At 50.0% G+C, this 27,960-nt stretch overlaps 1 protein-coding gene across 3 annotated transcripts in view; it reads right to left on the bottom strand.

The window, feature by feature from the left end:
• Positions 1 to 27,707, bottom strand: part of LOC119975151 (ICOS ligand-like) — a 64,873-nt gene extending 37,166 nt beyond the window's left edge. Inside the window, exons 1-3 of one of the 3 annotated variants that reach the window (XM_038814730.1) lie at positions 27,535 to 27,707; positions 20,539 to 20,607; positions 14,141 to 14,473 (exon numbers count right to left, since the gene is read on the bottom strand). In XM_038814730.1, coding sequence (XP_038670658.1) covers positions 14,141 to 14,473; positions 20,539 to 20,605 — 400 coding nt within the window. In that variant the 5' untranslated portion in view covers positions 20,606 to 20,607; positions 27,535 to 27,707. Of the gene's footprint in view, positions 1 to 14,140; positions 14,474 to 20,538; positions 20,608 to 27,267; positions 27,507 to 27,534 lie in introns of those variants that run through there. The other 2 variants (XM_038814729.1, XM_038814731.1) reach the window with 2 other exon arrangements.
• Between the last annotated feature and the right edge of the window lie 253 nt (positions 27,708 to 27,960).

Raw genomic sequence — 27,960 nt, 5'->3', positions numbered from 1 at the left:
GCCTGTCAATTTGAGAACGAGATGGTGTAATTGCTCCATTAAACTTCCTGTCCTAAATGACGCGTACATGTCCTAGTTCATGCTGGGATCACACTGCTAGTTCATGCTGGGATCACACTGCTAGTTCATGCTGGGATCACACTGCTAGTCCATGCTGGGATCACACTGCTAGTCCATGCTGGGATCACACTGCTCGTTCATGCTGGGATCACACTGCTAGTTTATGCTGGGATCACACTGCTAGTTCATGCCGGGATCACACTGCTAGTTCATGCCGGGATCACACTGCTAGTTCATGCTGGGATCACACTGCTAGTTCAGGCTGGGATCACACTGCTAGTTCATGCTGGGATCACACTGCTAGTTCATGCTGGGATCACACTGCTAGTTCATGCCGGGATCACACTGCTAGTTCAGGCTGGGATCACACTGCTAGTTCATGCTGGGATCACACTGCTAGTTCATGCTGGGATCACACTGCTAGTTCATGCCGGGATCACACTGCTAGTTCATGCTGGGATCACACTGCTAGTTCATGCCGGGATCACACTGCTAGTTCATGCTGGTATCACACTGCTAGTTTATGCCGGGATCACACTGCTAGTTCATGCTGGGATCACACTGCTAGTTCATGCCGGGATCACACTGCTAGTTCATGCAGGGATCACACTGCTAGTTCATGACGGGATCACACTGCTAGTTCATGCCGGGATCACACTGCTAGTTTATGCCGGGATCACACTGCTAGTTCATGCCGGGATCACACTGCTAGTTCATGCTGGGATCACACTGCTAGTTCATGCCGGGATCACACTGCTAGTTCATGCAGGGATCACACTGCTAGTTCATGCTGGGATCACACTGCTAGTTCATGCCGGGATCGCACTGCTAGTCCATGCCGGGATCACACTGCTAGTTCATGCTGGGATCACACTGCTAGTTCATGCCGGGATCACACTGCTAGTTCATGCTGGGATCACACTGCTAGTTCATGCCGGGATCACACTGCTAGTTCATGCCGGGATCACACTGCTAGTTCATGCCGGGATCACACTACTAGTCCATGCCGGGATCACACTGCTAGTTTATGCTGGGATCACACTGCTAGTTCATGCAGGGATCACACTGCTAGTTCATGCTGGGATCACACTGCTAGTTCATGCAGGGATCACACTGCTAGTTCATGCTGGGATCACACTGCTAGTTCATGCTGGGATCACACTGCTAGTTCACACAGGGATCACACTGCTAGTTTATGCTGGGATCACACTGCTAGTTCATGCTGGGATCACACTGCTAGTTCATGCTGGGATCACACTGCTAGTCCATGCCGGGATCACACTGCTAGTTCATGCCGGGATCACACTGCTAGTTCAAGCTGGGATCACACTGCTAGTTCAAGCTGGGATCACACTGCTAGTTCATGACGGGATCACACTGCTAGTTCATGCTGGGATCACACTGCTAGTTCATGCTGGGATCACACTGCTAGTTCATGCTGGGATCACACTGCTAGTTCATGCAGGGATCACACTGCTAGTTCATGCTGGGATCACACTGCTAGTTCATGGCGGGATCACACTGCTAGTTCATGCTGGGATCACACTGCTAGTTCATGCTGGGATCACACTGCTAGTTCATGCTGGGATCACACTGCTAGTTCATGCTGGGATCACACTGCTAGTTCATGCTGGGATCACACTGCTAGTTCATGCCGGGATCACACTGCTAGTTCATGCTGGGATCACACTGCTAGTTCATGGCGGGATCACACTGCTATCTCATGCAGGGATCACACTGCTAGTTCATGCTGGGATCACACTGCTAGTTCATGCCGGGATCACACTGCTAGTTCATGGCGGGATCACACTGCTATCTCATGCAGGGATCACACTGCTAGTTCATGCTGGGATCACACTGCTAGTTCATGCTGGGATCACACTGCTAGTTCATGCTGGGATCACACTGCTAGTTCATGCCGGGATCACACTGCTAGTTCATGCTGGGATCACACTGCTAGTTCATGCTGGGATCACACTGCTAGTTCAGGCTGGGATCACACTGCTAGTTCATGCCGGGATCACACTGCTAGTTCATGCTGGGATCACACTGCTAGTTCATGCTGGGATCACACTGCTAGTTCATGCTGGGATCACACTGCTAGTTCATGCTGGGATCACACTGCTAGTTCATGCTGGGATCACACTGCTAGTTCAGGCTGGGATCACACTGCTAGTTCAGGCTGGGATCACACTGCTAGTTCAGGCTGGGATCACACTGCTAGTTCATGCTGGGATCACACTGCTAGTTCATGCTGGGATCACACTGCTAGTTCATGCCGGGATCACACTGCTAGTTCATGCTGGGATCACACTGCTAGTTCATGCTGGGATCACACTGCTAGTTCATGCTGGGATCACACTGCTAGTTCATGCTGGGATCACACTGCTAGTTCATGCTGGGATCACACTGCTAGTTCATGCTGGGATCACACTGCTAGTTCATGCTGGGATCACACTGCTAGTTCATGCTGGGATCACACTGCTAGTTCATGCTGGGATCACACTGCTAGTTCATGCTGGGATCACACTGCTAGTTCATGCTGGGATCACAGGGCTAGTTCATGCTGGGATCACACTGCTAGTTCATGCTGGGATCACACTGCTAGTTCATGCTGGGATCACACTGCTAGTTCATGCCGGGATCACACTGCTAGTTCATGCCAGGATCACACTGCTAGTTCATGCCGGGATCACACTGCTAGTTCATGCTGAGATCACACTGCTAGTTCATGCTGGGATCACACTGCTAGTTCATGCTGGGATCACACTGCTAGTTCATGCTGGAATCACACTGCTAGTTCATGCTGGAATCACACTGCTAGTTCATGCTGGGATCACACTGCTAGTTCATGCCGGGATCACACTGCTAGTTCATGCCGGGATCACACTGCTAGTTCATGCTGGAATCACACTGCTAGTTCATGCCGGGATCACACTGCTAGTTCATGCTGGGATCACACTGCTAGTTCATGCCGGGATCACACTGCTAGTTCATGCTGGGATCACACTGCTAGTTCATGCTGGGATCACACTGCTAGTTCAGGCTGGGATCACACTGCTAGTTCATGCCGGGATCACACTGCTAGTTCAGGCTGGGATCACACTGCTAGTTCATGCCGGGATCACACTGCTAGTTCATGCCGGGATCACACTGCTAGTTCATGCTGGGATCACACTGCTAGTTCATGCTGGGATCACACTGCTAGTTCATGCTGGGATCACACTGCTAGTTCAGGCTGGGATCACACTGCTAGTTCATGCCGGGATCACACTGCTAGTTCATGCCGGGATCACACTGCTAGTTCATGCCGGGATCACACTGCTAGTTCATGCCGGGATCACACTGCTAGTTCATGCCGGGATCACACTGCTAGTTCATGCTGGGATCACACTGCTAGTTCATGCCGGGATCACACTGCTAGTTCATGCTGAGATCACACTGCTAGTTCATGCTGGGATCACACTGCTAGTTCATGCCGGGATCACACTGCTAGTTCATGCCAGGATCACACTGCTAGTTCATGCTGAGATCACACTGCTAGTTCATGCTGGGATCACACTGCTAGTTCATGCCGGGATCACACTGCTAGTTCATGCCGGGATCACACTGCTAGTTCATGCTGGGATCACAGGGCTAGTTCATGCTGGGATCACACTGCTAGTTCATGCTGGGATCACACTGCTAGTTCATGCTGGGATCACACTGCTAGTTCATGCCGGGATCACACTGCTAGTTCATGCTGGGATCACACTGCTAGTTTATGCTGGGATCACACTGCTAGTTCATGCTGGGATCACACTGCTAGTTCATGCTGGGATCACACTGCTAGTTCATGCTGGGATCACACTGCTAGTTCATGCCGGGATCACACTGCTAGTTCATGCTGGGATCACACTGCTAGTTCAGGCTGGGATCACACTGCTAGTTCATGCCGGGATCACACTGCTAGTTCAAGCTGGGATCACACTGCTAGTTCATGCCGGGATCACACTGCTAGTTCATGCCAGGATCACACTGCTAGTTCATGCCGGGATCACACTGCTAGTTCATGCTGGGATCACACTGCTAGTTCATGCTGGGATCACACTGCTAGTTCATGCTGGGATCACTCTGCTAGTTCATGCTGGGATCACACTGCTAGTTCATGCTGGGATCACTCTGCTAGTTCATGCTGGGATCACACTGCTAGTTCATGCCGGGATCACACTCCTAGTTCATGCTGGGATCACACTGCTAGTTCATGCTGAGATCACACTGCTAGTTCATGCTGAGATCACACTGCTAGTTCATGCTGGGATCACACTGCTAGTTCATGCTGGGATCACACTGCTAGTTCATGCCGGGATCACACTGCTAGTTCATGCTGGGATCACACTGCTAGTTCATGCCGGGATCACACTGCTAGTTCATGCTGGGATCACACTGCTAGTTCATGCTGGGATCACACTGCTAGTTCATGCTGGGATCACACTGCTAGTCCATGCTGGGATCACACTGCTAGTTCATGCTGGGATCACACTGCTAGTTCATGCTGGGATCACACTGCTAGTTCATGCCGGGATCACACTGCTAGTCCATGCTGGGATCACACTGCTAGTTCATGCTGGGATCACACTGCTAGTTTATGCCGGGATCACACTGCTAGTTCATGCCGGGATCACACTGCTAGTTCATGCCGGGATCACACTGCTAGTTCATGCCGGGATCACACTGCTAGTTCATGCTGGGATCACACTGCTAGTTCATGCTGGGATCACAGGGCTAGTTCATGCTGGGATCACACTGCTAGTTCATGCCGGGATCACACTGCTAGTTCATGCTGGGATCACACTGCTAGTTCATGCTGGGATCACACTGCTAGTTCAGGCTGGGATCACACTGCTAGTTCATGCTGGGATCACACTGCTAGTTTATGCCGGGATCGCACTGCTAGTTCAAGCTGGGATCACACTGCTAGTTCATGACGGGATCACACTGCTAGTTCATGCTGGGATCACACTGCTAGTTCATGCAGGGATCACACTGCTAGTTCATGGCGGGATCACACTGCTAGTTCATGGCGGGATCACACTGCTAGTCCATGCTGGGATCACACTGCTAGTTCATGCTGGGATCACACTGCTAGTTCATGCTGGGATCACACTGCTAGTCCATGCCGGGATCACACTGCTAGTTCATGCCGGGATCACACTGCTAGTTCATGCTGGGATCACACTGCTAGTTCATGCTGGGATCACACTGCTAGTTCATGCCGGGATCACACTGCTAGTTCATGCTGGGATCACACTGCTAGTCCATGCTGGGATCACACTGCTAGTTCATGCCGGGATCACACTGCTAGTTCATGCTGGGATCACACTGCTAGTTTATGCCGGGATCACACTGCTAGTTCATGCTGGGATCACACTGCTAGTTCATGCTGGGATCACACTGCTAGTTCAAGCTGGGATCACACTGCTAGTTCAAGCTGGGATCACACTGCTAGTTCATGCTGGGATCACACTGCTAGTCCATGCAGGGATCACACTGCTAGTTCAAGCTGGGATCACACTGCTAGTTCATGCCGGGATCACACTGCTAGTTCAAGCTGGGATCACACTGCTAGTTCATGCTGGGATCACACTGCTAGTTCAAGCTGGGATCACACTGCTAGTTCATGCTGGGATCACACTGCTAGTTCATGCTGAGATCACACTGCTAGTTCATGCTGGGATCACACTGCTAGTTCATGCCGGGATCACACTGCTAGTTTATGCTGGGATCACACTGCTAGTTCATGCCGGGATCACACTGCTAGTTCATGCTGGGATCACACTGCTAGTTCATGCTGGGATCACACTGCTAGTTCATGCTGGGATCACACTGCTAGTTCATGCTGGGATCGCACTGCTAGTTCAGGCTGGGATCACACTGCTAGTTCATGCTGGGATCACACTGCTAGTTCATGCAGGGATCACACTGCTAGTTCATGCCGGGATCACACTGCTAGTTCATGCTGGGATCACACTGCTAGTTCATGCTGGGATCACACTGCTAGTCCATGCTGGGATCACACTCCTAGTTCATGCTGGGATCACACTGCTAGTTCATGCTGGGATCACACTGCTAGTCCATGCAGGGATCACACTGCTAGTTCATGCTGGGATCACACTGCTAGTCCATGCTGGGATCACACTCCTAGTCCATGCTGGGATCACACTCCTAGTTCATGCCGGGATCACACTGCTAGTTCATGCCGGGATCACACTGCTAGTTCATGCTGGGATCACACTGCTAGTTCAGGCTGGGATCACACTGCTAGTTCATGCTGGGATCACACTGCTAGTTCATGCAGGGATCACACTCCTAGTTCATGCTGGGATCACACTGCTAGTTCATGCTGGGATCACACTGCTAGTTTATGCCGGGATCGCACTGCTAGTTCATGCCGGGATCGCACTGCTAGTTCATGCCGGGATCACACTGCTAGTTCATGCTGGGATCACACTGCTAGTTCATGCCGGGATCGCACTGCTAGTTCAGGCTGGGATCACACTGCTAGTTCAGGCTGGGATCACACTGCTAGTTCAGGCTGGGATCACACTGCTAGTCCATGCTGGGATCACACTGCTAGTTCATGCCGTGATCACACTGCTAGTTCATGCCGGGATCACACTGCTAGTTCATGCCGGGATCACACTGCTAGTTCATGCCGGGATCGCACTGCTAGTTCATGCTGAGATCACACTGCTAGTTCATGCCGGGATCACACTGCTAGTTCATGCCGGGATCGCACTGCTAGTTCATGCTGGGATCACACTGCTAGTTCAGGCTGGGATCACACTGCTAGTTCATGCTGGGATCACACTGCTAGTTCATGCCGGGATCACACTGCTAGTTCATGCCGGGATCACACTGCTAGTTCATGCCGGGATCACACTGCTAGTTCATGCTGGGATCACACTGCTAGTTCATGCTGGGATCACACTGCTAGTTCATGCCGGGATCACACTGCTAGTTCATGCTGGGATCACACTGCTAGTTCATGCCGGGATCACACTGCTAGTTCATGCTGGGATCACACTGCTAGTTCAGGCTGGGATCACACTGCTAGTTCATGCTGGGATCACACTGCTAGTTCATGCTGGGATCACACTGCTAGTTCATGCTGGGATCACACTGCTAGTTCATGCTGGGATCACACTGCTAGTCCATGCTGGGATCACACTGCTAGTTCATGCCGGGATCACACTGCTAGTTCATGCTGGGATCACACTGCTAGTTCATGCCGGGATCACACTGCTAGTTCATGCCGGGATCACACTGCTAGTTCATGCTGGGATCACTCTGCTAGTTCATGCCGGGATCACACTGCTATCTCATGCTGGGATCACACTGCTAGTTCATGCTGGGATCACACTGCTAGTTCATGCTGGGATCACACTGCTAGTTCATGCCGGGATCACACTGCTAGTTCATGCTGGGATCACAGGGCTAGTTCATGCTGGGATCACACTGCTAGTTCATGCTGGGATCACACTGCTAGTTCATGCCGGGATCACACTGCTAGTTCATGCTGGGATCACACTGCTAGTTAATGCCGGGATCACACTGCTAGTTCAGGCTGGGATCACACTGCTAGTTCATGCTGGGATCACACTGCTAGTTCATGCTGGGATCACACTGCTAGTTCATGCTGGGATCACACTGCTAGTTCATGCCGGGATCACACTGCTAGTTCATGCTGGGATCACACTGCTAGTTCATGCCGGGATCGCACTGCTAGTTCATGCCGGGATCACACTGCTAGTTCATGCTGGGATCGCACTGCTAGTTCATGCTGGGATCACACTGCTAGTTCATGCTGGGATCACACTGCTAGTTCATGCTGGGATCACACTGCTAGTTCATGCTGGGATCACACTGCTAGTTCATGCCGGGATCACACTGCTAGTTCATGCTGGGATCACACTGCTAGTTCATGCCGGGATCACACTGCTAGTTCATGCCGGGATCACACTGCTAGTTCATGCTGGGATCGCACTGCTAGTTCATGCCGGGATCACACTGCTAGTTCATGCTGGGATCACACTGCTAGTTCATGCCGGGATCACACTGCTAGTTCATGCTGGGATCACACTGCTAGTTCATGCCGGGATCACACTGCTAGTTCATGCCGGGACCACACTGCTAGTTTATGCCGAGGTCACATTGTTAGTTCGTGCCAGGATAAGCCTGCTACGTCATGCCAGGATCAAGCTACCAGTTCATGCCGGGGTTGGGATGTTAGTTCATGCCGTGATATCTCTGCTAGCTCCTGCAGCATCACAGTTGATATAGTTCAAACAGCACGCCCTGTGCATTCTGAGTATGCAAGCGTAGTGAGCCTTGCTCACGACAAATGTGAACATGTGTAAGGATGTGCTTTTTGATGGTTTTGTTTGTTGTTATTTACTTTGCCCCTGGCAATGAATCGATTTGTGTTGAAATAGCATGGTGAAGAAGGTGAATCAAAGCAAAATCCAAGAAGGATGAGGAAAGTATGGTAAAAGATCTGGGAGCTGGATTACTCTTTTACTCAACAGAAAGGGAGACCATAGCACTTAATTTGCAACAAGGTTAGGGCGGCACGGTAGTGCAGTGGTTAGCACTGCTGCCTCACGCCACCGAGGACTCGGGTTTGATCCTGATCCCAGGTCACTGTCCATGTGGAGTTTGCACATTCTCCCGGTGTCTGCGTGGGCCTCATCCCCACAACTCAAAGACGCGCAGGGTACGTAGATTGGCCATGCTAAATTGCTCCTTAATTGGAAAAGAAAAATTGGGTACTTGGGTTTTTTAAATTTCATAACTATTTGGTAGCAGTTGTTAAAAAATACAACGTTCGGATTCATATGAAACATGCCATTCCTCTCACATGGCAATCATTCCAGTAGGCTCTGCCCAATATGCTGGACAGCTTTCAAATTTGTAGGAAGCCATGAAAACACAGAGGAGAGATACAAGAAGTTGCATCAATGTAGGGAAGGTAAGCGCAAATATTTAATTTGTTTTTGTCATTTGATGTTGATGACAGTTCTATTCATATATGAATGATTATTTAAGCATCTTCTGTAACTGGTTATGAAATGTTTTGTGTGTACTAAATGTATTTAATTTTATTTGTGGGGTTATGGTTTGTGAAAATGCCCAATTTTAATCTTGCGGCCTACTGAGATGAAGGGGGCCACTCATATGGCCCACTCTCTAGCCCAGGTTGCCCATCACTGGCTGAGGTGATCAGTTTCTTTCATGTCCCAGCCACCAATTCTAAATTCTTCCCTGCAATGAATTGAGAAGAAAATATCAGTGCCTCCTATACAACATTCTATATTGTTTTGATAGACTCTCTGGCTGTGCCTGAAAGATAGCCTCATAAAGATTATTTTTTGTTTCCAATTAAGGGGCAATTTAGCATGTCAATCCACCTTACCTGCACATCTTTGGGTTGTGGGGGTGAAACCCACGCAGACATCGAGAGAATGTGCAAACTCCACATGGATAGTGACCCAGAGCCGGGATTCAAACCCGGGTCCTCAGCGCCATAGTTTCAGTGCTAACCACTGCTGCACTTAGATGTTATATCTCAACGACAGATACCAGTTCCCGGACATTAGTGAGGGAGCTTTGCAGTGTTGACTCGGCTGGGTGTGTTTGTGCTATGTCCTGATTCTATGTCTGAGTCACAGCCAGTAGTCGGTTCATGTTTTCTTGGCCGGGATTCTCCCCAACCTGGCGGGGTGGGGGGTCCCGGCGTGTTGGAGTGGCGTGAACCACTCCGGCTTCGGACCGCCCCAAAGGTGCGGAAGTCTCCGCACCTTTAGGGGACAAGCCCTCACATTGAGGGGCTAGGCCCGCGCCGGAGTGATTCCCACTCCGCCGGCTGGCATGAATGGCCTTTGGCACCACGCCAGCCGGAGCCCAAAGGACTTCGCTGGCCGGAGTAATTCCGCGCATGCGCCGGAGCATCAGCGGCTGCTAACGTCATACCAGCGCATTTGCAGGGGAGGGGGTCTCTTCCGCCTCCTCCATGGTGAAGATCGTGGCGGCGGCGGAAGAAAAAGAGTGGCACCATGGCACAGGCCCGCCCGCCGATCGGTGGGCCCGATCGCAGGCCAGGCCACTGTGCGGGTACCCCCCGGTGTCAGATCCCCCCCCCCCTCCCCCCCAGGACCCCGGTGCCCTCCTGCACACCGAAGCCCGCCGGTAAGGTAGGTGGTTTAATCCACGCCGGCGGGAGAGGCTTGTCAGCGGTGGGACTTCAGCCCATCGCGGGCCGGAGAACCGCCGCGGGAGCCCCGCCGACCGGCACGGTGCGATTCCCGCCACCGGCGAATCTTGAGTGGCGGAGAATTCGGGACACGGCGGGGGTGGGATTGATGCCAGCCCAGGGCGATTCTCCGACCCGGCGGGGTGTTGAAGAATCCCGCCCCTTGTTTTTTTCTGTCTAGTAGCTTGATAGAAACTGACCAAGCAAGTCAGAGGACAGGTACAATTCAACCTAGTTAATATGTGACTCCACATACAGACCAAACTGGGTAGGGATGGCAGGTTTATTTCACTAAAGGGATACCAGTTGAGCTTTTATAACAATCCAATAGTTTCATGGTCACTTTTATTGAGATCAACTTTTTGTTTCCAGATTTTTATTTAACAAAATACATTTTAATTCTGAAAGTACTGTGATCAGATTTAAACTTATAGGCCCAGATTTTTGCCATGATGGAGTGGCCCTCCATTGTGGTGAAAATGACACTAGAAATCTTCAGCCATGCCCCAAACACAGCTCTTCCTATTTTCTCAAGGGCAGAGCTGGAATCAGGCCAGGATTCAAAGGGGAGTGGTTTACAGAGGCAGCTGGCCATTTGAATCATCAGCCATCTCCACTGAAGTAGAATATTGGTCGGTCTCGAATGTGCAGATTACACAAAGTAAGCGCTGGTCTGAACTTGGTGGATTTATTTTGCAATTGTCGAATTTGTCAAACAACAGTCAAGCTGTCGAAGAAGAGTTAAAACTAATTGGAACTGTCAAAACGCATTGGAACTGTGAAAGCTTGAATGGATTTAAATCTGGAGTGCTCTAAATTAAAAACAAAGCATTCAGCAGTTCAAAAGAAACTCAGGGCTTAATATTTCAGTCTGTCTGTTGAATTAAGCCTCATAGGATTTGTGATGCAATGATTGCTCATACAAACTTTTATTATCACAGTGCCTGTTAGGTGAGTTTGATTGACAGCTCCAATTTGTTGCAGATTTGAAGGACATGATCAAACCAAAAGAATAAGCGTCCATTTTGAGGGAGGTTAGAGGGATCATTCCCAGCGTTACCCTGCTAGCTAATGGCACTGTTTCCTTGTTCAGGCCTTAACGGGGAACCCTGCCCCCAAGGGCACACTCAGTTGCATTTCCTACACCCAGGAGCTCTGCTTGTCTGTGAAGGAAGAGATCGGAGCACCATTTCTAGTTAGCGCTGCCACCACTCGAGCCCTGATGCCACCTCCGAACCCCCAGTAACCTGTTGGGCATCCTCGAGCCCCCTGCACTCCATCTCATCCCAGCAGGGTACCCAGAGGCCGATCCTCAGCATGGGCAAAATGCTACCGATAGCTTGGCGCTGTCAGCTTGGCATCCTGGAGGTACACTGCCATCCCTGCAGTATCACCTGGGCACCCTGACAGTAACAGGCTGGCGCCCAGGTGGCGCTTCCAGGGTGCCCAGATGACACTGCCAGGGTGACAGTCTGGCAGTACCACGGTGCCGGGTGACATCAGCAGTGCCAGGGTACCACCCTGCCCCAAAACCAGCCACCCAGGAGCCTCCAATCGCCTGGAAGACCTCCCAAGGGCCACTGGTCCTCATTTGTGAAGGCCATTGCTGAATGGCACCCAGCTGCAGAGTCCTCGAAGAGGCTGGTAGATTCCAGAAACCGGTTCGATCTCATTAGACCTCGCAAGGCAAAACGACTGTTGGAAATCCCAGAATAATAATAACAATAATAATTGCTTAGTGTCACAAGTAGGCTTCAATGAAGTTACTGTGAAAATCCCCTAGTCGCCACATTCCGGCACCTGTTCGGGGAGGCCGGTACGGGAATTGAACCCGCGCTGCTGGCCTTGTTCTGCATTACAAACCAGCCCCTGCAGAAGTCTCTCCCGGGATTTACCAATCACATCCCATCCCGATTCTGGCTGGACACAACCAATAAATCGCGCCCCAAATGTTTGTTTTCATTAAAGATAAGAGAAAGGAATTTTTATGAATTCAGTGTTTTACTCATAAATGATTTAGACACAGAATTTTATTTCATGTCAGCAAGGTTCATGAGATTTTCTCATGGCGGACGTTAGATGATTTGACATGAAGGGGATAAAAGTAAAGGGTAGTGGGTTGGGGGCATGGGCTGACACAAGGTGCATGAGGGACCATGTGGGTTGGGTGAGAGGCATAAGGTGGCTTTGGGGTTTGAGGAGCTGTGGGGTGGTGGGTGGGGGGGGGCATGTGTTGCCATCGGTTGTCATGGTGGAGCACGTGAGGGTTATGGGAGAGTGAGGGAGGTGAAAAGGTAATGGGCTATTTTTGTTTTAATCATTTTCAAATTAAATTCAACAAACTGCCAAGTCACAGATGTAGGCCTTACCCCCGGCCCTCCTCCTCACCCTGAAGTCTCCAGAGTCATACCCAGGGAAGCGGGCTCGCCTTTTCATCCAGCCCGGAACAAAATTCAGATCCTTGACCTGCCATTTTTGCAGGCTGGGTTTGCAGAGCCGGGAATTCTCCCAACTGTGCACACCCGATTTAGGAGCGCATATCTGTGCACATTCTCTGGATTAGCAAACCAAGCACGGGATTCTCCTTCTCCATGCGGCAGGAGAATCGGCACCAACCACTCCAGCGTCAACAGCCCCCGAAAATGAGGAATTCTTTGCAGTTTCGGGAGCTAGGTGGACGTCGGAGGGGTTGGCGCCGCTCCAGCTGGCGGCGAAGGGACTGCGCAACTTTGCGCATGCACCGAAGGGCAGGCATGATCTCGCGCTTGTGCGGAACCGACGCCGTGGTCCCGCGCATGCGCAGACCGGCAAGTGTATTTTGGCACATGCGGGGGGGAGGGGGGTTCTCTTCTCCGTGCCGACCATGGCGGAGCCCTACAGGCGCCGGCGCGGAAGGAAGAAGTGTCCTACGTGTCATAATATACACATCAGTATATAATGGTGGAGACACACACTGATTGACAGACTGCTAGACCAATCAACACACACAACACAGCAGCCAATCGCCATTTGGAGCACGCTCACTATAAAGCCAGAAGACACTAGTTTTCCCTGTCATTCGGGATGCAGCCTCTGAGAAGGACAGAGCTCACAGCTTGTAGCACAGATCTTTACCATGTGCTGATAGTATAGACTGGTGAGGATAGGCATAGGTCTTTAGTTTAATCTAACATAGTGTCAACCCACAGTGAAAGTATGTTCAACAGTTCCTAGCTTAATAAAATAGTGTTGTACTAGTTCAAGTGTTGGTAGCCTGTATGTGTTACTGCTAAGGTAAACGCAGTCTCCACAGATCCAGAGTACCCAACACATCACTACAGAACAGGCCCACCCGCAGATCGGTTGACCCCAATCGCGGGCTAGACCACCTTGGGGGTCCATCCCGGGGTTGGATCCCCCCGCACCCCCCCCCCCCCCCCCCCCGCCCCTCCGAGGAATGCCATGCTGACTTACCTGCCAGGTCCTGCTGGTGTCAGAGGTGAGTGATTCACGCCGGCGGGATTGGCCAAAAACGGATGGCCACTTGGCCCATCGGGACCCGGAGAATTACCGGGGGGGGCCACTGCCACTGGCGTGCGTGAATCCCACCCCCACACGAAAACCGACGCCGTAGAATATGGCAGCCGGCGTTGGGGGGGCGGGGCTGGATTTGCGCCGCCCCGCGGGGATTCTCTGACCTGACCGGGGGGGGGGGGTTACTGGATTACTCATCTAGTAACATAACCACTGCACTACTGAACCCATAAAATCAGAGATTAAATACAAAATACCTGAAACAGAATCTCTCACCTGTTACAGAGAGATTAACGTGTTGATGAAATCGCACACCCGTCCTGTCAGAAATCTGGCACGCAAACTGGTGCTGGTCTGACTCCCTGAGGTCAGAGATTAGAACTGACCAGTTTCCTTGTTCCAGTTTATCTTTGAACAGGGTGGTTCTGTTTCTGAAATGTGCGTCTTGTTCTGTCAAATCATTGCTTCCATTAATAAACTTGAGCAAAATTTCACGTTCTGATATCCGCCAAACCACCAGCAAATCTGAGATGGTGATATTCCCTTTGAAGATACAGGGCAGGACAACCTGCTCCCCAACGAACCCAGAAACTGGGACAGGTGAATCACCTGGAAAAGATTAAAAATATTTATCCACAGATATAACCTCCCTGCTGGTACATTAAATCACAAGCTTCACATGGTTACACTGGGATGCTGGACTTACAAGAAGCATTGATCAGGAACTCACTGTTTTTATTTCTGTTGGAAGTTTAAAGCTCAGGTATTAAGGGCCCTCAACTAAAACCAGCTTGTGCTGGATATTTGTCAGCTCAGCACAGAGCAGCTGGACAGCACTTTGAGCCACATGGTCCATTTGTACACATTCTGGGAGAACACATCAGGATATTGTTCATCTCTCCTTGGGAGAGAGATCACAGACGGGGGGGGGGGGGGGGGGGGGGGGCACAATGTGAGGTGGAGCTCAGGAGCAGAAAACTGAACTGACTCTGAAATGTAAAAACAGGAATTGTGGATGAGGGGATGTGGAAACGTTTTTTGACAGGGTTGGGGGGAGGTGGGGCACTGACGGGAAAGTTTACTGTGTAGGAGATGAGGCAACACCTGATGGCCTGAAAAGGCTCGAGGCAATGTGCATCCTCACCTCCCTCCCACCACTCACCTGTCAGGGCTTCCTCCTGTAGCCATCTGAGATGGCCACCGCAAAGGACCATGGGAATTATGGCCAATCCAGGACTCAGACAGATACCGAGCTTCTGTGTATTTGAAACACAGGTAGCTAGACCTGATCGAAACCCCCGCTTGTTTGCATTTTAATGGCCCATTCCCCAGAACAATAGGACTCCAATCAAGAAGCCGGTACAGCCACAGACTGATCGGTGCCACTCCCTTTACTCAGAGAGCCCAACTCCCAACAATGACCGCTAAGGACCCTCCCAGCCTTTATTGGCCGGAATCGAAGGCAGTGATCAGAGCCCTGTCAATCTATTGGGTCAAAGATCAAGGACTACCCCAAAGAGTGCAAAATCCCAGAGGGATAAAAAGAGACACAGCCATGTGTTCTGCCTCTTTTGGACTCGGCTTGTGCCAGCGTCTTCTGGATCCGGCCTCTGCCAGTCAACTGTTGCAGGAACAGCCAGCCAAGTTCAAGACCAACGATCGCTACCTGACGGATGAGCCCAGCAGAGACAGATCAACTTCTTCAAACCAGCCACGTGAGATCAAGATAAAGGCCTTATCCATCTGCACAGTGCCGGTCACCCTGAAGTTAAGTATAGGTTATTGTCGCTGATATGTGTAGTTTAACTCGTATTAGATATTGTGTTTGCATGTCGAAGTAATTCTTGTGTGTGTAAATAAAACATCTTTTGAACTGACTAACTGGTTGTGTGATCATTTGACCGATATAATGGAAAGACTTGTGGTTCACCGAGATAAATAGAAATACCCACAGTATTGGCGACGCTGTTGGGACATAACATCATATTATAAATAGAGCCTCATCATCAAAAGGGCATCCCTCCTCCCCTCAATACAGCCAGACTCGGCCCCCTCCCAGGACCTAAAGCCCAATCCCCAGTCCTGATGACCCTATGCCCATAGTCCAAGACAACTGTTCTATCTGATCCCAGGACTGTCCTAGACTCCTGTTTCCAGAGCTCAGGACCCCATCCCAGTCCCATTGGATCCCCAAGAAGCCACTTCCTCTCCTCCCTCTCAGCCACTCCACCCTCATCTTGCCCCATCCATCTCCCTCCCTGCTCCCCTTTACTCCCCCACACTCTTCCTCCTTCAACCCAGTCCCCCTCCGCCCACCCCAAAGTTCTCCCCACATCCCTCGATTAGATTCCAGCCGTAATTCACTTCCAGGTGCATGTTATTCTAGATATAAATCCCCTGAACCCTTTGATTAGATTCCAGTCTGTAACTCACTCCCGGGTGTCTGTTATTCTATATATAAACCACCCCAAACTCTCAACTGGATTCCAGTCTGTAAATACTCCCGGGTAACTGTATTTTATATATAAACCACAAGGAATCCCTCAATTCCAGTCTGTAACTCAATCCCGGGTATCTGTTATTCTATATATAAAACACCCAACCCCCCCAACCCCCCCCCCACTCAATTAGATTCCAGTCTGTAATTCACTCCAGGGTAGCTGTTATTCTATGTATAAACCATCCCGATCCCCTCGATTAGATTCCAGTCTGTAACTCATACCCGTTATTTGTAATTCTATATATGAACCTCTCCGAACCCCTCAATTAGAGTCCAGTCTGTAACTCACTCCCAGGTACCTGTCATTCCATATATAAACCATCCGAACCCCTCAATTAGATTCCAGTCTGTAACTCACTCCCAGGTACCTGTCATTCTATATATAAACCACCCAAACCCCTCAATTAGATTATTTTAGTTTATATATAAACCACCCAAACCCCTCGATTAGATTCCAGTCTGTAACTCACTCCCAGGTATCTGTCATTCTATATATAAACCAGCCGAACCCCTCAGTTAGATTCCAGTCTGTAACTCACTCCCGGGTATGTCATTCTATATATAAACCACCGAATCCCAAAATTAGATTATGTTATTTTATATATAAACCACCCAAACCCCTTGATTATATTCTAGTCTGTAACTCACCCTGGGTATCTTTTATTCTATAGATAAACCACTGACACTTCTCGATTAGATCCCAATCTGTAACTCCTAATTATCTGTTATTCTATATATAAACCACCACAAACATCTCGATTCGATTCCAGTCTGTAACTCACTCCTGGAAATCAGGAGGGTTGCAGGGGTTGGAGGAGGTTACAGAGTTAGGGAGGGCTGGAAAGACTGGTGAAGGCTATAGAGATAAGGAGGGTTGTCGAAGCTGGATGAGGTTACAGAGACAGGGAAGGCTGTATAGGGATGGAGGAGTTTACAAATATAGGGAGGGTTGTAGGGTTGGAGGAGGTTACAACGATATGGCTGATTGTAGGGGCTGGAGGAGGTTAAAGAGATAAGGAGGGTGTAGGGACTGGAGAAGGTTACAGAAAAAGAATGGTTGCATGGGCTAGAGGAAATTACAGAGATAGGGAGGGCTGTAGGTGCTGCAGGTGATTGGTAACAGGCAGAGGGAAGGGGTGGGCAGCACGGTAGCACAAGTGGATAGCACTTTGGCTTCACAGTGCCAGGGTCCAAGGTTCGATTCCCCGCTGGGACACTGTCTGTGCCGAGTCTGCACGTTCTCCCCGTGTGTGCGTGGGTTTCCTCCGGGTGTTCCGGTTTCCTCCCACAGTCCAAAGACGTGCAGGTTAGGTGGATTGGCCATGATAAATTGCCCTTCTTGACCAAAAAGGCTAGGAGGGGTTATTGGTTTATGGGGATAGGATGGAAGTGAGGGCTTAAGTGGGTCGGTGCAGACTGGATGGGCTGAATGGCCTCCTTCTGAACTGTATGTTCTATGTTCTATTGGTGGTAAGTGATTTGTAAACAAGGATGAAAAATTTTTTAAAGAAATTTTTACTATATTATTTCTCAGTTTTGAATGTTCCTATCAAATCTGAATCGACTGTTTTTTCAACTAGCGCCTTCCTGATTACAACAACTCGCTCTGTAAAATAATTCTCCCCATAGATTCTTGGGTTTTACAGCACTGAAAGTGGCCCTTCAGCCCGTAGTGTCCACGCCAACCTTCAAGCATCTCTAATCCCATTTTCCAGCACTTGGCCTTTAGCCTTGCATGCTATGTGTTTCAAATGCCCATCTCAGTACTTCTTAAATGTTGTGAGGATTCTTGTCTATCCCAGCCTTTCAGGCAGTGACTTCCAGATTTCCACTACCTTCTGGGTGAAAAGGATTTTCCTCACATTTCCCATAAATCTCCTGCCCCTTACCTTAAATCGATGCTCCCTGGTTATTGACCCCTCTGCTCAGGAAAAAATTACTTCCTATCCACCCTGTCTATGGCCCAATAAATTTATATAACTCAATCAGGTCACCCCTCAGCCTTCTCTGCTCCAGGGAAAACAAGCCCAGCCTTTCCAGCTTTTCTTCAAAGCTGAAACACTCCAGCCAGGCAACAGCTCTGTGAATCTCCTCTGCACCCTCTCTAGTGCAACCACTTCCTTCCCATAATGTGGTGACCAGAATTCTGCACAGTACTCCAACTGGAGCCTAACCAGCATTTTTTGTACAGCTCCATCATAACCTCCCTGCTCTTATATTCTATGCCTCGGTTAATAAAGGCAAGTATCCAATATGCTTTCTTAAACGCCATGATTTCTATACCTACATCATCCTTCTCCATAATGAACACAGATGCAAAGTACTCACTTAAAACATCCCCTAGGTCTTCTGGCTCTATAGACAGTTTGCCACATTTGTGCCCAATGGGCCCTACTCTTTCCCTGGTCATTCCCTTCCACTTAATATACTTATAAAACACCTTTGGATTTTGCTTCATTTTACCTGCCAGTGTTTTTTCACAACCCCTTTTCGTTCACCTAATTTATTTTTTAAGTAACCCCCTGCACTTTCTGTACTCCTCTGGGGCTTCCACTGTTTTGAGTCCTCGTTATCTGCCATAAGCTTCCCTTTTTTCCTAAACCAACCCTGAATGTCCCTTGACATCCAGTGTTCTCAGGGCTTGTTGCTCCCACCGTTCACTTTTACAGGAACATGTCTGCGCTCCCTCTATTTCTTTTCAAATGAATCCCACTGCTCTATCGATTTTCCTACAAGTAGCTGCTCCCAGTCAACTTTTACCAGATTCTGTCTTATCCTATTAAAATTGGCCTTCCCCCAATTCATAACTTTTATTTCCGGTATATCTTTGTCCCTTTCCAAAACAACCTTAAGTCTGATTGAATTATGGTCACTGTCACCAAAATGCTCCCCCAGTGAAATTTTCACCACTTGTCCGGCTTCATTCACTAAGTCCAGCATCACCTTCTGACCCATTTCCACAGCATTCAAAGTCATAACGGCCAACATCTCCTCGGAATTGCTTTTAATATAAAGAGTGTAACATCCAGAATTTTCTTTTTCTAATTAGTAGGATTTATTACGACAATGTTTCCAGCTGCAAAATGTCACAGTATGTTTCAACACAGTATAGCCCATCTTTTTTGCACATATCCCAATTTCAGATGTTTCCCACCATAGACACTAGAATCTCACAGGTTTTCCTCAAATTACATTGACAGCACAGAAACAGGTCACTTGGCCCACCTGCTCTGTACCGGTGCTCCTGATCCACACAAACCTTCTCTCACCTACTCTTCACATCGCCCTGTAGCCATCTCAGATGGCCAACTGCAAAGGACCATGGGAATTATGGCCAACCCAGAACTCAGATGCTCAGAGTTTATGGCCGCAATTCTCCACAACCATGATGGGTGGGAGAATAGCGGGAGGTCTGCTCCCGCACCTCCCGCTATTCTCGCACCCCCCCCCCAAAATGGCAAGTCCGGTTTTCCGACACGCCGCACGGAGAAACGCGGGCCGCCGTTTTTCACGGCGGCCCACGATTCTCCGACCCGGATGGGCCGAGCGGCCACACCTGGTCGCTGCCATCGTGAACATGGTGCGCCAGGTAAGTGTGGGGCCTAGGGGGTGTGGAGGGGATCGAGCACCACGACCGTGCTCGGGAGGGGACTGGCCCGCAATCGGTGCCCACCGATCGTCGGACCGGTGTCTCAAGGGGGCGCACTCTTTCCCCTCCATCGCCCCGCAAGATCAAGCCGCCACGTCTTGCGGGGCGGCTGAGGGGAAAGACGGCAACCGCACATGCACGGGTTTGAGCTGTCCAATCCGCGCATGCGTGGCTGACGTCATTAGGCTCCGCCGCAGCGTCATTCTTGGCACGCCGGGCCTTGAAGCCAGGGACAAGGCCCGGCCGCCGAGTTTCCCGGTACGGCCCGCATATCCCCCCGGGTAGGGGAGAATAGGGGGCCGGGAACGTCTCCAGGTTTCACGACGGCGTCGGGCCTTGCGGAGAATTCCGCCCTATGTATATTGGCAACTCGAATAACTAGACGCTATCAAAACCCCCAGCTACTTTGCATTCTAATGGACTTCTCCACTTCTCAGGACGTGGATTCCTCAGATACCACCTGACCTCAAGGTAACCCTGTTTCAAAAAGCATTTTGCCACACCAAGCCTGATAATACAGCTTACCTGCGACACCAGCAGACACAGTTGGTTGAATCAGAGCCAAAGTAATTGTTATCCCGAGCACGTACATGTCTGTGGGAAAGAGAGACATTCATAGAGTGACTTTCACAACCTCAGGACAGTCCAAAGAGCTTCACAGCCAATGAAGTGGAATTTGGAAGTGTGATCGCTGCTGTACTAGAGGAAACTCAACAGCTAATTAGCACACAGCCGGACCCCACAGAGAGGTATGTCAAAATCATAAGATAATTAATTTTACTGATATTGATTTACCATTGACTCCAGGATATTGGGGTAAACTCACACTGCCCAGACTGATCAAGCGATGGTAAGACAGATGGGGGACTTTGTTTAACGTCTCATTTGAATGTCTGCACCTCTGACAATGCAGCGCTCCCTCAGGGCCAACCCTCTGACAGTGCTGCACTCCCTCAGTACTGACCCTCTGACAGTGCAGCACTCCCTCAGTACTGACCCTCTGACAGTGCTGCACTCCCTCAGTACTGACCCTCTGACAGTGCAGCACTCCCTCAGTACTGACCCTCTGACAGTGCAGCACTCCCTCAATACTGACCCTCTGACAGTGCAGCACTCCCTCAGTTACTGACCCTCTGACAGTGCAGCACTCCCTCAGTACTGACCCTCTGACAGTGCAGCACTCCCTCAGTACTGACCCTCTGACAGTGCAGCGCTCCCTCAATACTGACCCTCTGACAGTGCAGCACTCCCTCAGGTACTGACCCTCTGACAGTGCAGCACTCCCTCAGTACTGACCCTCTGACAGTGCAGCACTCCCTCAGTACTGACCCTCTGACAGTGCAGCACTCCCTCAGTACTGACCCTCTGACAGAGCAGCACTCCCTCAATACTGACCCTCTGACAGCGCAGCACTCCCTCAGTACTGACCCTCTGACAGGGCAGCACTCCCTCAGTACTGACCCTCTGACAGTGCAGCACTCCCTCAGTACTGACCCTCTGACAGTGCAGCACTCCCTCAGTACTGACTCTCTGACAGTACAGCACTCCCTTAGTTACTGACCCTCTGACAGTGCAGCACTCCCTCAGTACTGAACCTCTGACAGTGCAGCACTAACTCAGTACTTACCCTCCGACAGTGTAGCATTCCCTCAGTACTGACCCTCCGACAGTGCAGCACTCCCTCAGTACTGACCCTCTGACAGTGCAGCACTCCCTCAGTACTGACCCTTTGACAGTGCGGCGCTCCCTCAGTACTGACCCTCTGACAGTGCAGCACTCCCTCAGTACAGACCCTCTGACAGTGCAGCACTCCCTCAGTACTGACCCTCTGACAGTGCAGCACTCCCTCAGTACTACCCCTCTGCAGTGCAGCACTCCCTCAAGACTGGCCTTCCGACAGTGCAGCCACCCCTTGTAATGGGCTGATGTTGAATCTTGATATTGTAGTGTGAACAAAGAACATTAAACTATTTTTGATGAACAAAATTATTTATAACTAAGACAACACTAACAAATTACTAAAATGTCTGAGACTAATACAGTTGGAAATAATGGTCTAACACTAACTAAGATACTACAGAGCTGCTCTGATCTCCAACTGCTACAAACTCCTTACTGACACCTTCTCCTGGAACACATGGGGCGCAATTCTCCGCACTCACGACGGTGCGGAGAATAGCGGGGTTCGTAAATTTTTACGGCCACGCTAGTCTGACGCCCTCCCGCTATTCTCCCCCCCCCCCCCCACGCCCGACTCCCGACACGAATCGCTGTCGCCGTTTTTTTACGGTCAGCAGCGATTCTCAGCTGGCCGATGGGCCAGAGTCCAAGCCCTTTACGGCCGTTTTTACGAACGGCAAACACACCTGGTCTGGCCGTTCGTCAAAACGGCCGTAAAGTCCCGATTTTGAAAACCATGGCACCGATTGGCACGGCCGTACCACGGCCGTGCCAAGGGTGCCATGGGCCCGCGATTGGTGGGCACCGATCGCGGGCAGCGGGTCCAATTCCCGCGCACTCTTTGTCCTTCCGCCGCACAGCTGTATCAATTCGCGGGGCGGCTGAGGGCCATACCGGCCCGCGCATGCGCGGGTTTCACGCAAATGCGCGATGACGTCATCCGCGTATGCGCGGGTTGGAGTCTTCCAATCTGCGCATGCGTGGCTGACGTCATGTGACGCGTCAGCCGGTGCAAACTCTGGCAAGCGGGCTTAACGAAATTCGTTAAGCCCGCGATGCCGGAGTTCACGGCCGCGGCATGCTAGCCCCGACCGGGGACCAGAATCGGTTCCCGGTCGGGGAGGGGGAGGCTGGCGTCAAACCCGCCCGGATTTGACGCCAGCCTTACGATTTCTCCCTGTCTGGGAGAATCCCGCCCATTGTATCCCGGCCGCATGTCTGCATACTCACACCACCTGCTGGTCAGATTCTGCAACTACAATAGTAATGCATATATTATTATTTACATGTAGATGACAATGCAGATGACAATCTACTTATCATCACACTCCTCAGTACTGAGCCAATAGGGCAGCACGTCCTCAGTACTGACCCTCCAACAGTGCAATGCGCCCTGAGTACAGAAGCAACGACATTGCAGCACTCCCACAGTAAATACCTTACGACAGTATGGCACTCCCTCAGTACCGACCCTCCGACAGTGCATCACTCCCTCAGTGCTAACCCTCTGAGAGTACAGACCTTATTTAGTACTGATTCTCTGACATTGCAGTCCAGGATCAGTACTGACCCTTCGCAGTGCAACATTTCCTCAGTACTGATCCTCCGACAGTGCGGCGCTCCCTCAGTACTGATCCTCTGACAGTGCAGCACTCCCTCAGTACTGACTCTCTGACAGTGCTGCACTCCCTCAGTACTGACCCTCTGACAGTGCGGCACTCCCTCAGTACTGACCCTTTGACACTGCAACTCACCCTCAGTACAGACCCACCGACAGTGACCCATACTCATTATTGACACTCCAACAGTGCAGCACTTCCGTCAGAACTGACCCTCCAATGACAGCAGGAAATCAGTACTGACCCTCCAACAGTGCGGCAATCAATCAGAACTGACCACCCCACAGTGTGATGCTCCCTCAGTACTTAAGCAAAAATTGTGAAGCACTCCCTCAGTACTGACCCTCTGATAGTGCAGCTCTCCCTCAGTACTGACCCTCTGACAGTGCAGCACTCCCTCAGTACTGACCCTCTGACAGTGCAGCACTCCCTCAGTACTGACCCTCTGACAGTGCAGCACTCCCTCAGTACTGACCATCCAACAGTGCAGCACTCCCTCAGTACTGACCCTCTGACAGTGCAGCACTCCCTCAGTACTGACCATCCAACAGTGCAGCACTCCCTCAGTACTGACCCTCTGACAGTGCAGCTCTCCCTCAGTACTGACCCACTGACAGTGCAGCACTCCCTCAGTACTGACCCTCTGACAGAGCAGCACTCCCTCAATACTGACCCTCTGACAGTGCAGCTCTCCCTCAGTACTGACCCTCTGACAGTGCAGCACTCCCTCAGTACTGACCATCCAACAGCAACAATTCCCTCAGTACTGACCCTCTGACAATGCTGCACCCCCTCAGTCCTGACCCTCTGAGAGTGCAACACTTGTAGCCACCTGGGGTGGCCACTTCCCGATTCCAAAATGGGGGCTGGCAAAGAACGCAGGGAAAAACGGCCAGCCACAGGAAAACAAGCAGGTGCAAGGTTTACTCTGTATTAAGACTTGCAGAACCCAGATAGAACCAATACCAAAAGCCATCTACATATTAATGAGCAATCCCCAGGAACAATTAGATACATTGAAGCGATCGGGACCAAGACAGTCTCCCCAGTGCCAGCAGGAGCCAGGACAAAGGAAGCCCAACGGACACATAGGAACCGCCCAGCGATAGGGGAACAGCTCCAGTATTGGAGAAATCGATTGAACCGATTGGGACATGGTCCAATTAATTGGGACCAGGTCCGGGGTCCGTCCACAAGGGCGCGAAGCCCCTGGGGACTATAAAGTAGTCCCCAAGTTCAGTTCGCTCTCTTGGCAGCTCTCAAAGAACTCTTGACCGTGACTCTCAACGAGGAGAGACCTGCCTAGCAGCTGTATCAACCAAGTAAGTCTCCAGTCAACGCACACTACGAGATAGAGGCTCCTAGCTACTATTCCTTACCAGCTTGAAGCCAGCAGATTCAGAACCGGGCCAAGGTCATTGTCCCTCTGACCTGGTGGGCCATTCGAAAGCTAAGTATAGGCCTTTAGTTCTAGTGATAGTCTAGTAAATAGAATTTGTGCATGAGTAGTGATTGACTGTGTGTATAATAAATGTGTTTTGATTTGAAACTTACTAACTGGTGTATTGAGTTATTGATGAGCACGTAGTGGTATCAGAAAGATACCTGGCGACTCTAGAGCAATGGTTATTAAAACAGAGCAATTAAGTAAAAGCACACCTAGCAACACACTCCCTCAGTACTGATCCACAAACAGCGCTGACCTCCCTCATAGCAACGTCATGTCAGCCTATGTTTATTATTACTGGGTAGCACCGTGGTGCAATTGTTAATACTGCTGCCTCACAGCACTGAGAACCCGGGTTTGATCTGGCTCCCTGGGCACTGTCCTTGTCGAGTTTGCACATTCGCCTGTGTCTGTGTGGGTCTCACCTCCACATCCCAAAAAGGGATGTGCAATGTAGGTGGATAGACCATGCTAAATTACCCCTTAATTGGAAAAAAAAAGAATTGGGTACTCTAACTTTTTCTGTAATGTTTATTATTACTTCTCCCTCATGTGATTATCCAACATCCCAATGGAGTCCTGTCCATTGACAGGGGTAATGCACAGTGGTTAGCATTGTTGCTTCACAGCGCCAGGGACCCCTGTTCAATTCCTGGCTTGTGTCACTGTCTGTGCGGAGTCTGCACATTCTCCCCATATGTGCGTGGGTTTCCTCCGGGTGCTCCGGTTTCCTCCCATAACTCCCGTAAGACGTGCTCTTAGGTAATTTGGACATTCTGAATTCTCCCTCAGTGTACCCGAACAGGCGCCAGAGTGTGGCGACTAGGGGATTTTCACAGTAACTTCATTGCAGTGTTAATGTAAGCCTACTTGTGACAATAATAAAGATTATAAAAGAAAAAAATTATAAGTCCAGTTTTTATACAGCTCCTTTAAGCAAAGTCTCTTGATTACTGATTGGCAGGAAGCTGTGAAGGAACTTGGGGAGCCACCTTGATGAGTGAATATTAATGACTGTTCAGCCCCAGCAGGAGGATTGTGTTCAAATCCGGGCACCACACACTTTAGGTAGCTCCTAACTGGAATGGTCCTGCACGAGTGGCTTCAGTTAATGTGGAGAGATTTGGAGAAACTGGGATTATTCTCCTTTGAGCAGAGAAGGTTAAGAGGAAGACTTTTAAAAATCATGAGGGGTTTGGAGAGAGTAAATGAGGAGTAAGTGTTTCCAGTGACAGGAGGCTTGGTAACCAGAGGGAAAAGAACCGCGGGGGGGGGGGGGGGGGGGGGAGGGGGGGGAAGGGGGGGAGATGAGGAGAATTTTAATTTACACAGTGAGTTGTTGTGATCTGGAAGGTACTGCTTGAAAGGGTGGTGGAAGCAGATTCAATAGGAATTTTCAAAAGGGGGAACTTGGAGAAATACTGGAAGGGGAAAAATTTGGAAAAGGAGCCCTGGGGGGGCGGGGGGGGGGGGGGGGGGGGAGTGGAGACAAATTGGATCAATCATTCAAACAGTAGGTAAGGCGCAATGGGCCAAATGGCCTCATTCATGCTGTATTATTCTGTGACGCATGCAAAGGCTGTAAACAGGTATTCGTTTGTTTGAAGTGGTTTTTACAAGAACAATATTTCATAATTATGACCGGATAAAATCTGATAGTGATTTCAGAAGACAAACAAGGGAATGTTGATTCTGAATCAACTGTATTTTAAAATAATGAACTGATTACTGTTCAGCACAATGAGATTACAAAGTCACAGAATCGTAGAAATGGTTACAGCACGATGGAGACCATTCAACCCACCATTGTGTCCATGCTGGCTCTGTATAAGGACAACTCACCTACTCCCACTCCCTCACCTTCTGCCTGTAGCCCTGCAGAGGCTGATCCAGTTCCCTTTGGAAAGGCCCGATTGAATATGACTTCCCCAAAACTCTCAGGCAGTGCATTCCCGTTCCTAACCATGTGCTCCGTGGAAAGGTTTTTCCTCAGGTCGCCGTTGCACCTTTTGCCAGTTGCCTCAAATCTGTGTCCCTCTGGTTCCTGATCCTTCCACCAATGGGGAACCGTTTCTCTCTCCCCCTCTGCTCTGTCCAACCCCTCGTGATTTTGAACACCTCGATTAAATCCCCCCATAGTCTTCTGTTCTCCAAGAAAACAACTTCAGTTTCTCAAATGCAGCCCTGTAACTGAAATCGCTCATCCCTGGAACCACAACTCATACAAGTCGCCAAACGCAGAAGTTCTGTGCAGCAAATAAGCAATAAAACAATATTATCCTTTCAGAATCCTGCTGCCTCTTCTGCCTTTTGATTTAAATCATTACTGATCTGTATTTTAGCTCCATGAACCCAGCTTGGTTCCGTAACCCTTAAGCTCCTCACCCAACAGAAATTGATCAATCACAGTTTTGAAAGTTTTTCATTGATCCTTCCCAGCTTCCACTGCCCTTTGGGGAGGCAAGTTCCAGATTTCCTCTCCATTTTGTGTCAAGAAATTCTACTTACTCGCTCTTCTCTTCAGCCCCGCTCCTCCCTCTGTCATCCAATCTCCGTTCCGCTACAGATTGAGTTTCCCAGAGAGTTGGCAGGTGGAAGATGAGTTACACCATGAGGAAAATCTGGAGCAGAACAGATCATTCTTCCTCTAGTTCACTCTTTACCCAGACCCTCGCCGGCCCCTCAGCCATGATCACTATTTCACGAGGCACAGAGGTGAGGATTCTCCCCAGTGTCCTGGGGTTGAGATTTAACATGAAGACAACATTGAATTACCTGAGTATTTATCTCCTTGTTGTTCAGGACAGGAAATGCCGTGCAGAAATGTAGCGCTTTCCTTTCCTTGCAAGACTATGCCTGAGGTGTCATGCTGTCGGTTTGTGTTGGAGAATGACACCAGTGATTATACGTCTTGACTTTTACATGAGAAAACCAAGCTCCTCCTCCACCAAACTGAGCAATAACATCACAGTTTCAGTGAGAACAGGTCACGGCACCTTCTTCAGATTGGCTGTTACTGAGTTGTGAAATTTGTAAATAAGCTGAATGACAAGAACATCAATCTGCACTCACCCTGTACACTTGGGAGGTGTAAATATGTAAAGTCAGAATTGAGGAAGGAATGGCATCCATCAGAACCAATCAAACAGGATCTTCGGAATGTGCATCCTTTGTGCTTGTGCTGGCTGTTTGAAAGATCTA

This window comes from Scyliorhinus canicula, chromosome 12, assembly GCF_902713615.1.
Source record: "Scyliorhinus canicula chromosome 12, sScyCan1.1, whole genome shotgun sequence".
Lineage (NCBI taxonomy): Eukaryota > Metazoa > Chordata > Chondrichthyes > Carcharhiniformes > Scyliorhinidae > Scyliorhinus > Scyliorhinus canicula.
Note: the sequence above shows the minus strand (reverse complement) of the source record. Positions and strands in the feature narration are given on the sequence as shown.